This window comes from Schistocerca americana, chromosome 2, assembly GCF_021461395.2.
Source record: "Schistocerca americana isolate TAMUIC-IGC-003095 chromosome 2, iqSchAmer2.1, whole genome shotgun sequence".
Lineage (NCBI taxonomy): Eukaryota > Metazoa > Arthropoda > Insecta > Orthoptera > Acrididae > Schistocerca > Schistocerca americana.
The window spans coordinates 379,641,967-379,654,417 of NC_060120.1; the positions used below are offsets into that span (position 1 = coordinate 379,641,967).

Below are 12,451 nucleotides of genomic sequence, written 5' to 3' on the forward strand. Positions count from 1 at the left end.
AAACAAGACTCTCTAAATAATTAAACAACAGATTTTTATTCATATTTTCATATCCAAACGAAGGGTGATAAATCGACAAATGGGAGTTCCGGTATCAAATAACTGACCAGCGTAAGGTTTAGCTGTTTAGTTTTGCCAAAATATATATATATATATATATATATATATATATATATATATATATATATATATATATATATATATATATATACCATTTAGTTCTCCGTGAGTAACCAGGGTAATTAAGAAAAGATTAGTGATCTTAGGGGAAACTCTAGTATTTCACGAGAGCTGTTGCAATGAAGTGTCGAAACGCAGCGTACGTTGAAATGTCTCTGTATTCACTCGATTTACTCTATATGTTTTTAACAGTAACAGAATACCGATCGGTATTTATATACGTTGTACGGTATTTCATAGTTTCTGAACAAAACTTGAAAATAAAAAAAATAAAAGAACTGTCAAATTTTTGTGTAGTGATTTGTCTAAATGCAAAGAATAAAATTGAGAAAAATTTGACACGCCTTTGATTGCTCAATGTTTAAGCCAGAATTTTAAAGAGCGCTAGAGGATATTTGTCTGGCAGAAATCCTCTCGCAGATCTCATTACGTCACTCACGTAGGAGCATTTCGGCAGGTGTACAGTACATGGTTTCAAGTGTCATTCAAAGGCATGCCACATGTTTCTCTGATCTGTTTTGTTTCTTACTTTTAGACAAATAATTTTCTGAAACATTATACCACTCTTTTTTATTTTGGCGAAATGTTTTTATCTTACTTTATCTGGAAATTCATAACAGGCTACGACGCTGGTTTTATGCTCTGAAATGTTACCCCTTTACATCAAACCTGACCAATATGTAAATAATTGAAAATTCTGAGCTAGCATGATAGCAGAAATTATCTCAATACATCCGTCTCCACTGAGACGCGTCTCAAAGCTCAACAGCAACACGCACTTACCTGTATAGCTGATATTTTTATTTAATACATCTGCAATCTCTGCTTAAGGCAGGCTACTTCACCCTAGCTTTGAATACAGTTAAAATGAGTGGGATATGTTTCAAGGACGTGGTTCTTAAGTGAAAACATGTGGAGGTACGAAACACGTGCAAAAACTGATTAAACTGGGGCACGGGGAGCGGAGGGGGGAGGGATAATTTTCAAACTCTGGCTGTACTAACTCATAATATAATGATCATTACCTGGTTCCAGGACAACAACCTTCATGTACCAACACCATGCAGTGGGTCATTGGTCTTTATATTCCCATCTGCCGTTACAGACAACAGAAAATCAGAGCGTATTATTAATTCCTGAAACTTTGTTTTACTGTTGGAAGAGCATTGAGATAATTTCTTTTAATTTTGACTAAACAAAAAATGAATATTGATCCCCACCTGTGCTAATGATGCGAAAAACGTGAACAAATGCCTAAGATTCCCGACATTAAATATGACACCAAAAGACATGATGCACAGAAATGTAATCCTCCTTGATCTGAGAAACAATATAATTTACAATCATGTTAATGCTGCACCAATGTGCAAAGCCAACACAACCTCTCTATAATCCGGTACGAAGTAGCTTCAGTATGCACATTCTACTATCACAGAAATATGGGGTAAATCGGCTCATCCAGTCACCACGGGAGGAGAGCAGACTACCTTTGTGTGTCGGCCACGAGACCACCTAAAACGAGTTCTGCCGTCTAGCTTTCCTGTTGGAAAGCTTCAGTCAAAGTTCGCACGATCTGTCAAGAAAAACCTTACTGTTTTCACGCAGAGATGCACTGCTGTAGCAGACAGATAGGTGACTACAGGTCTTTGAGGCAGACAAATATTATTGCGCTCATGAATACACGGCATGACAGGTGTTTCGCGCCAAAGTCTCTGTATATAGGCTCTTCGCGTCAAAGCAGAGGCCTTTCATATGTTTCTTTCCTTATTTTCCCAAGTTTTCTGTGTATTGTTAATCACAAAGTTCAAATTACTTCTCAAGCAACTGGGAGCCCTCTTCTGGTCTACTTTCAAACTTTCCCTTCCATTCTTTGATAAACTATTCTTTATAAATATGGGACTACTGTTGAATTTACTTACACCTTTACACTCTTGTGAATGTTGATTTTCAATCTGTACGACGACAACAAAGTATGCCAACACATAGATCGTCTTGTAGAGGTAGACTCAGCACCAACAAGTCAGCGTGTGAAGTTATTAGCGCTAGTAATGGCTTGAAGTGGGTTCCTTATGTCCTCCCTCGTCTCTTGTTGTGATGAGAACAGTTTTTGCAGAAGAATATCATTCAATTTGTATGGAGTTTGCCAATAATAAGCTCAGTTCTACAGTAGCTCTTTTTCTTCTGCCTAGCAGCAGAGTTCAATGTCCATGATGTCCTCTATTGTAACACCATGTAAGAACAAATGGAATCATGTGGATCGAACTCACTAAAAACTACCTCTTTTATAATCTCAGCTCATTTGCCTGAACAAAAACGTCTAACAGAAACAACATATTAATGCTGAATAGACAAATGTCTTGGACGTTTACACAGTCTGTGCATCTATATGGTGGCGCACGATAAGTCACCTGATTTGTTTCGTGAATAACACATTTATTGTTGACAACATTTGTAATTTATTGATGTAGAAGTAAATAATACAGCTTGGAAATACAACCTTATGAATCATATGTTCAACATGACTGTCATTTTGGTTTGCAACTTCTTCAACTTCACACATGCATTTGTCACAACTCTCTGACACAATTCTTCTGGAATGGCGCAGCATAACTCCACAATTGTGGGTATCCCTAAGCAGCACTACATTTTCGGGTTTTCTGTGGTGCACCTTCTCTTTAAGGAACCCCCAAAAGAAGAAATCACGTGAGTTAATATCCGGGCTGTGGGGCGGCGAGATTCCTCCTCCTGCATAACGTTCTGGAAATCTGTTTGACTTTACCCTAAGGCCTAGTCTTCGTTTAGGAAATCAAGCACAACGTTGGCAATATGGGGGCGTGCTCCATCCTGCATCAACCATTGTAACTGCAATGGAAGACATGAGGCCATGAGTTGAGAAAAGAACTGGTTTTGCAGCATGTGTACATAGCGTTAACCGGTTACTGTAGCATCGAAGAAGAATGGACCGATGATTCCATGGCTTGACATCGAGACCCACATGCACACTTTCTCCCCACAGGTGTCTTTTGTGTGGATTAATCGCAGAGGTACACGTGCTCAGAATCAAACGTTCTGTTTGTTCACAACACTGTTCACGTAAAAATAAGCTTTGTCAGAAAACCATGTGTTGTGTAGCACTGCCTCTTGGTCTTGCTTGATTGCCCACCCTGCAAACTGCAGTCTCCGCTCCTTATCTCTCGCAGTAAGCCTATGCGCCACAATCATCTTGTATGGATACAAGTGCAGGTCGGATTGAATAATTCCTCGTACAGATCGGCCTGAAATTCCCAAGTCGGCACTGGCTCTTGTTGATTTACTCGGACTATGAATCAAAGCCACTCGAACTGCTTCAATGTTTTGCGGCGAACATACAGTACGTGCATGAGGCCACCGACACTCCAAAACAGATGCAATCTGCGTATTGTCTGTGCGCTGGGAGCTCACCGTGTGCCGAAATGAGCACGCAACCTCCTCTGTGTCAATGTAACGCTGTTCGTCACCGCGAACAGTAACACAATCTTTGTCTTTTGTGCGACGGGCAACCGTCCTTTGTCCACCATCGCGGCAAACTGAAATGGCGGACTCACAACGGTAGCGATTAGAGAGCCTGTATACAGACAGAGTGGCCATAGATGAAGTTGCCCGTGATTGGTTGATTAGCTTTGGCGCCATTTTTCTGCCAAACGTCTATCGCGCTTCCTATGTTCGCTGTGCTTTTGAGTTGAATTGAAGTTCAGAGGACTTTTGTAAACGATCAAAAGGTATTTGAATTATTGAGACACTTCTTATGCGTTGTGCATGCATGTTCGATTTAGTTGTTTATCGTTTTTAGTACGTAATTAGCGTCTGCGATCTTAAATACGAGTTGAAATAATGAAGCGTTTTGTGATGAAGTCGGTAGGCGTACATGTTTGAAGTAAACACGTTAGTAATTGTACAGTATTGTTTTCCACATCTGTACTTCGTTCTGCAGACGTTCGTAAACGTATTGCCTGACTGTTGACGCAGGCAAGTTGTAAGCACGTTTTCCGCAGTCGTCGTGGTTGCTGAAACATTATTCGTAGTAAATAATTGTAGGTACTCTTGAAGACAGATTTTAATAGGCCTACTTACTGTGGGGTAGAAGGGATACGGTAGTTTTCTTGTTATATTTGGTCGTTATTACAGCAACCTACATTTAAAATTACCTGGTTTTTGTAATCTTTTTCGTTTGTTATCTACGAGAGGTATTCAGTATATACAGGGTGAGTCACCTAACGTTACCGCTGGATATACACTCCTGGAAATGGAAAAAAGAACACATTGACGCCGGTGTGTCAGACCCACCATACTTGCTCCGGACACTGCGAGAGGGCTGTACAAGCAATGATCACACGCACGGCACAGCGGACACACCAGGAACCGCGGTGTTGGCCGTCGAATGGCGCTAGCTGCGCAGCATTTGTGCACCGCCGCCGTCAGTGTCAGCCAGTTTGCCGTGGCATACGGAGCTCCATCGCAGTCTTTAACACTGGTAGCATGCCGCGACAGCGTGGACGTGAACCGTATGTGCAGTTGACGGACTTTGAGCGAGGGCGTATAGTGGGCATGCGGGAGGCCGGGTGGACGTACCGCCGAATTGCTCAACACGTGGGGCGTGAGGTCTCCACAGTACATCGATGTTGTCGCCAGTGGTCGGCGGAAGGTGCACGCGCCCGTCGACCTGGGACCGGACCGCAGCGACGCACGGATGCACGCCAAGACCGTAGGATCCTACGCAGTGCCGTAGGGGACCGCACCGCCACTTCCCAGCAAATTAGGGACACTGTTGCTCCTGGGGTATCGGCGAGGACCATTCGCAACCGTCTCCATGAAGCTGGGCTACGGTCCCGCACACCGTTAGGCCGACTTCCGCTCACGCCCCAACATCGTGCAGCCCGCCTCCAGTGGTGACGCGACAGGCGTGAATGGAGGGACGAATGGAGACGTGTCGACTTCAGCGATGAGAGTCGCTTCTGCCTTGGTGCCAATGATGGTCGTATGCGTGTTTGGCGCCGTGCAGGTGAGCGCCACAATCAGGACTGCATACGACCGAGGCACACAGGGCCAACACCCGGCATCATGGTGTGGGGAGCGATCTCCTACACTGGTCGTACACCACTGGTGATCGTCGAGGGGACACTGAATAGTGCACGGTACATCCAAACCGTCATCGAACCCATGGTTCTACCATTCCTAGACCGGCAAGGGAACTTGCTGTTCCAACAGGACAATGCACGTCCGCATGTATCCCGTGCCACCCAACGTGCTCTAGAAGGTGTAAGTCAACTACCCTGGCCAGCAAGATCTCCGGATCTGTCCCCCATTGAGCATGTTTGGGACTGGATGAAGCGTCGTCTCACGCGGTCTGCACGTCCAGCACGAACGCTGGTCCAACTGAGGCGCCAGGTGGAAATGGCATGGCAAGCCGTTCCACAGGACTACATCCAGCATCTCTACGATCGTCTCCATGGGAGAATAGCAGCCTGCATTGCTGCGAAAGGTGGATATACACCGTACTAGTGCCGACATTGTGCATGCTCTGTTGCCTGTGTCTATGTGCCTGTGGTTCTGTCAGTGTGATCATGTGATGTATCTGAACCCAGGAATGTGTCAATAAAGTTTCCCCTTCCTGGGACAATGAATTCACGGTGTTCTTATTTCAATTTCCAGGAGTGTATTTCGTAAACCACATCAAATACTGACGAATCGATTCCACAGACCGAACGTGAGGAGAGGGGCTAGTGTAATTGGTTAATACAAACCATACAAAAATGCACGGAAGTATGTTTTTTAACACAAACCTACGTTTTTTTAAATGGAACCCCGTTAGTTTTGTTAGCACATCTGAACATATAAACAAATACGTAATAAGTGCCGTTTGTTGCATTGTAAAATGTTAATTACATCCGGAGATATTGTAAACTAAAGTTGACGCTTGAGTACCACTCCTCCGCTGTTCGATCGTGTGTATCGGAGAGCACCGAATTACGTAGGCATCCAAAGGGAACGGTGATGGACCTTAGGTACAGAAGAGACTAGAACAGCACATTACGTCCACATGCTAACACCTTTTTATTGGTCTTTTTCACTGACGCACATGTACATTACCATGAGGGGTGAGGTACATGTACACACGTGGTTTCCGTTTTCAATTACGGAGTGGAATAGAGTGTATCCCGACATGTCAGGCCAATAGATGTTCAGTGTGGTGGCCATCATTTGCTGCACACAATTGCAATCTCTGGCGTAATGAATGTCGTACACGCCGCAGTACATCTAGTGTAATGTCGCCGCAGGCTGCCACAATACGTTGTTTCATATCCTCTGGGGTTGTAGGCACATCACGGTACACATTCTCCTTTAACGTACCCCACAGAAAGAAGTCCAGAGGTGTAAGATCAGGAGAACGGGCTCACCAATTTATGCGTCCTCCACGTCCTATGAAACGCCCGTCGAACGTGTACCTCACCCCTCATGGTAATGTACATGTGCGTCAGTGAAAAAGACCAATAAAAAGGTGTTAGCATGTGGACGTAATGTGCTGTTCCAGTCTCTGCTGTACCTAAGGTCCATCACCGTTCCCTTTGGATGCCTACGTAATTCGGTGCTCTCCGATACACACGATCGAACAGCGGAGGAGTGGTACTCAAGCGTCAACTTTAGGTTACAATTTCTCCGGATGTAATTAACATTTTACAATGCAACAAACGGCACTTATTACGTATTTGTTTATATGTTCAGATGTGCTAACAAAACTAACGGGGTTCCATAAAAAAAACGTAGGTTTGTGTTAAAAAACATACTTCCGTGCATTTTTGTATGGTTTGTATTAACCAATTACACTAGCCCCTCTCCTCACGTTCGGTCTGTGGAATCGATTCGTCAGTATTTGATGTGGTATACGAAATATATCCAGTGGTAATGTAAGGTGACTCACCCTGTATATAAAAGAAAGTCGTAAGCAGTTGTTTACTTGTGACATGCAAAAAGTTTGAAGACGTGACAAGCAGTACTAATACAGTTGTTTACTTGTGACATGCAAAAAGTTTGAAGACGTGACAAGCAGTACTAATACAGTTGTTTACTTGTGACATGCAAAAAGTTTGAAGACGTGACAAACAGTACTAATACGTCTCACACTTTTTGGATGTCACAAGTAAACAACTGCTTACGACTTTCATTCATCTTTAGCGTTATGCACTTCCGATACAAAACAAATGCTATACACTATTTTTTTTATTTGCGTTACTTTCATTGCAATATGTCTAGTAAACGAACTTTAAAGGAGATAAATGCAAGTAACAAATAATTTTTACAGCCACTGTATCAAATTTTCCTGTGCTGTACGTAGTAGGTTACTATGAGTATATTATAGCTGTAAAGAAAGGCATTTAACGAATGATTTCGCCACATTGTCTTGTGCTTTTGATTCTGTGAGTGTGTACTCCACTACTGGCCATTCAAAAGTCCCGCCAGCAGTTTGGCAGAAGAATGGCCGCCGTATCGTCCGGTTGGCCACTCTCTCCCCATACAGGCTTTCTACAAGCGATGAACTCACAACGACATCTGGCATTACTTCCATGAATTGCACGAATTTGAGCGCACAATTTGAAAGCTATTGCCCCAGTAGTATACTTGTAGGGTCAAAATTCAATTGGGTGACTTATTGTGCACCACCCTGTACTATCCAAGAGTACTGCCTCAAGATTTACATATTTTCTAAACTGTTTTCCCACTTCTTCAACGGTTTCCATTTTTGTTACCAAGTATTAGCTCTCCATAGAGCAACACCTTTAGAATGTTCCTGTAGGCTCTATCTATTTAAAGCTGTCAGAATATTAAGTATATTGAGTTCTGACAAAATATTCTTAAAAGATGAGGCAGTACAGTTTTAACAAAGTGCATCTTTATGTTGAATGCTTATTGGCACCTACGAAAATATGGTGCCCATTGCAATTAAAAAAACAGGCAGTCGCTCTGAGTAGCAGTTAACACAAAAGCTAGGCTGTAGAATAGTAGGACACAGATATAATACCTGGAGGCGCCTCAAGCAGTGGTTCCTCTTCCAAGCCAAGGTACTCCATGACTCGCTCCACAGACATCATCTGGTTGGCCACTTCTGCCGACTGCCGCATACCGAATTGAATCATGCCTGTAAGGCTCATGGCTTGCGTTATTGCGAGTCCAACTTGCCCACTAAACAGATCTGTAAGTGTTTCATATAAATATATTTCTTTTGTTATTGTGATTACTTATACATAAGTTACTGCAGTTAGAAATATCTGATAATTCTGCAATCGTAAGCTGAATGCAGAAACAAAGGGGCGCTGGCAAGGGGGCTATAGCATCCATAGCCCCCCCCCTTGCCACCTCCCCTTTGTTTCTGCATTCAGCTTACGATTGCAGGGCTATAGCCCCCCCCCCCCCAATGGAGTATCATATTACACTGGATAAAATGACTTAAGAAATCAGCGAATATATTACTCCAACAGATTCAATCATTTTTTAAATAATTATGTAGCAATATAAGTTGCAACGTATTTCAAACACATTTTAACAAAAGAATAAGAGCAGCAAATAGCTTACTATCTAAACCAATAAATATCATTTAACTTAAAATGGGCGTCTTATTATTTATTAATACACATTTTTTACCCTAAACTTCAAAACAGTTACCAAAAACTTCTTTAAGCAAAACCAAATTTTACTAATTTGTCGGCGGAGGACCCCAACTCTCCTTTTGTTAAGCGATATTCCATTCCCCCAAATCCTCTCCTCCCCCCCTCTCCCCTCCCCCTGACCGGCTTCTAGAATCGCTCCTGATTATGAATGGTTTCGCTTTCATTGGTGACCATTCTTGGTGAAATGTTAGCATTAAATGTCAATTTCAGCTGTCCGCTGTGGATGAAAATAACAAATCTCTGAAGAGTGTACTACTGTTGATGAGAAATGAGAGAACTTCTCCTTCAGAAAAGCAGCAAATGAGTCGTCAAGTTTAACATTCCCTTTCAGCAGATAGTTCAGCTTGCCGGTGTGCGTTCAACCTGTGAACAGGTGCAATGGCTCTTCCTCCCCCCACTCCCCCTCCACCAATGACCACCACTCTCTTGAAGCATCCACCTTGCGATGGAATATATTTACGTAGTTATGCATCTCCGAAGTTATGGTACCTAATAGAGTACATTAGTTTGGCAATGGTAAGTATTATATACGTAGTTTTATTTGGGTGTGGCTATGAGTGAAGTGCTTTTGGGAAATCAAAAAATATGCCCAGTCCGAATTGCCTTGGTTCACGGATTTCAGGATGTCATGCGAGAAAAGCATGAGTTGGGTTTCGTATGACCAATGTTTTGGAATACACACTGACTACCTAGGGTCATATACTTATTTCAATCTCTTAATTAAAATTATATTAGAACAGACATGGCTGGTATTTTATATGTGTCATTTGAACTATTCAAACATTTTCGTGTGATACCACTCTACATAAAATGGTGTGCCTGTCATCTGTTGCATGAAACACATGCACCCTACAAGCCACATATTTTGAGCTGCCTCTCTTTAAACTTTTTCCATATACAGGCTGAGTAATGTGTGGCTCTCGAACAAGTTAAACGCATCAAAAAAGAGTACTACTGAAATATGAATGTGTCTTGTTCCAAGCTAAATTTATTTTGAATAAATCGAGATCAAAGTGCATTCCATTATTTAATTTTTTATTGTTCCCATTGTTCAGAAAAAGATGAGGTATTCGTAAATTTGAATTTGAATATGTGTTATTCTGCGTTTCTTGCTCTGTAGTCGTCTTTTTGCGGTTATCAGGTGCCTCCTTAGTAATGTAGAAAACCATACATACGCAAACTATCACACACACTGTTTGTGAAACACCACAAAAATACATACGTACCGGTAAATATTGCAGATGGGAATGAGAATAAATTCTCGAAACTCGTCTTGCTCAGCACGAAAAAATACGTAATTGGCGCTGTGTTTAAGCTGAAAACTTTTGAGTTAGCAAACGTGTCAAGTAGCGCTACATGCGGCCAAACGACGAGACACGCTAAATATGGTTCGACAAAGATGTCATGACGATCGAAACAATCTCGAAGCTACGCATGTGCAGTAGAGACAGGTTGGAAATCATTGTCATTGATCATGGTATCTTTATTCGAACTCATCTAGTTACTCCCATTAGCCACCGCGCCGAGTTGGCCCTGGCAGCGGCAGTAGATATGACACTAATTGTTCCAACTTTGACCCAATTACCGGTTCAGATCCACTGACTAGAACGCCATGGTGTCAAGAAATTTACGACGTAACGTTTGTAAACACTACTCGACGGCCAACGGCAATCACATCAGTTTTTTCTCTACGAACACTTTTTTATAAAGCGCGAATCGCGGGAAAATTATAAAAATGTTAACGCAAAATCGAATGCGAATTAACATTGTGGACATAGGGAATTTGACAAGACCCATAAAAACGTTAATTCTGGGAAGGTAAAAGCAGGGTTCTACTGTATTTCTTTTTAGAAATAACATTGCTAAATGGAGTGGACTTCATAATGACGACCAGAATATGATTTGAGAAACATGTGTAAGGTACAAAAACATTGTGGCCCCATCCTCATTTATATACTGTAGTAACTCTGCAAGACATGACTGGTCATGTGTTTTAAGCAAGTTAAGGCATTAAGTGAATTAGGCAAGATGAACAGTTTGAAATACAAATTCTTGAAGCATTAAGGCAATATATCTACTAAATAATTAAAATATAAAAAATATGAGATTTGATGCTGCTGTTGATACCATTTTCAAATAACGGAGACAACTTCTGGACCAAATCTTAATTTTTAACCACAGCATGTTTTGGGCAAAAACAAGCAATGACCAATACTGTGAGTACATTCAGTAGTTTCTGCACAGTTACTGTTTCTTATCATTGAACATAACTGCATTAACTTATAAAATAATAATTTACACATACCTTCCAGAAATAAGAAGCTGAATGAAATGAATGCCATGTAAATGGTAGACATAATATCTAATGTGAATCCAAATGTCTGTGACGTCGTCAAAAACATGTACCAAGCTGAAGTGTGTAAATCCTGAAACATGATACAGTAAAAATGTAACCATTCACTGTTATCTTATTAGTGTTAACAGATAATTTCCTAATGTAGGCAAAACGATTTACTACATTCATTATACAATTTATTTAATTGTATTGAAAGAAAAGTTTACTTGAAAAAACTCTCAAATTATGAGATACGATGGTGGGTAAGTACTTATGCTACTGGCCATTAAAACTGCTACACCACGAAGATGACGTGCTACAGACGCGAAATTTAACCGACAGGAAGAAGATGCTGTGATATGCAAATGATTAGCTTTCCAGAGCATTCACACAAGGTTGGCGCCGCCAGTGGCGACACCTACAACGTGCTGAAATGAGGAAAGTTTTCAACCGATTTCTCATACACAAACAGCAGTTGACTGCCGTTGCCTAGTGAAACGTTATTGTAATGCCTCCTGTAAGGAGAAGAAATGCGTACCATCACGTTTCCGACTTTGATAAAGGTCGGATTGTTGCCTATCGCGATTGTGGTTTATCGAATCGTGACATTGCTGCTCACGTTGGTCGAGATACAATAACTGATAGCAGAATATGGAATCGGTGGGTTCAGGAGGGTAATACGGAACGCCATGCAGATCCCAACGGCCTCGTATCACTAGCAGTCGAGATGACAGGCATCTTATCCGCATGGCTGTAACGGATCATGAAGCCATGTCTCGATCCCTGAGTCAACAGATGGGGATGTTTGCAAGACAACAACCATCTGCACGAACAGTTCGACGACGTTTGCAGCAGCATGAACTATCAGCTCAGAGACCAGGGCTACAGTTACCCTTGACGCTGCATCACAGACCGATGGTGTACTCAACGACGAACATGGGTGCACGAATGACAAAATGTCATTTTTTTGGATGAATCCAGGTTCTGTTTACAGGATCATGAAGGTAGCATCTGTGTTTGGCAACATTGCAGTGAACGCACATTGGAAGCGCGTATTCGTCATCGCCATACTGGCGTATCACCCGGCGTGATGGTATTGGGTGCCATTGGTTACACGTCTGTCACCTCTTGTTCGCATTGACGGCACTTTGAACAGTGGACGCTACATTTCAGATGTGTTACGACCCGTGGCTCTAATCTTCATTCGATCCCTGCGAAACCCTACATTTCAGCAGAA

At 42.1% G+C, this 12,451-nt stretch overlaps 1 protein-coding gene across 1 annotated transcript in view; it reads right to left on the reverse strand.

The window, feature by feature from the left end:
• LOC124594828 (ATP-binding cassette sub-family C member 4-like) overlaps positions 1-12,451 on the reverse strand; it is a 163,273-nt gene that overhangs the window by 33,280 nt on the left and 117,542 nt on the right. The window contains exons 18-19 of the mRNA XM_047133275.1: positions 11,185-11,305; positions 8,234-8,404 (exon numbers count right to left, since the gene is read on the reverse strand). Of these exons, the coding sequence (XP_046989231.1) occupies positions 8,234-8,404; positions 11,185-11,305 (292 nt within the window). The remainder of the gene's footprint in view (positions 1-8,233; positions 8,405-11,184; positions 11,306-12,451) is intronic.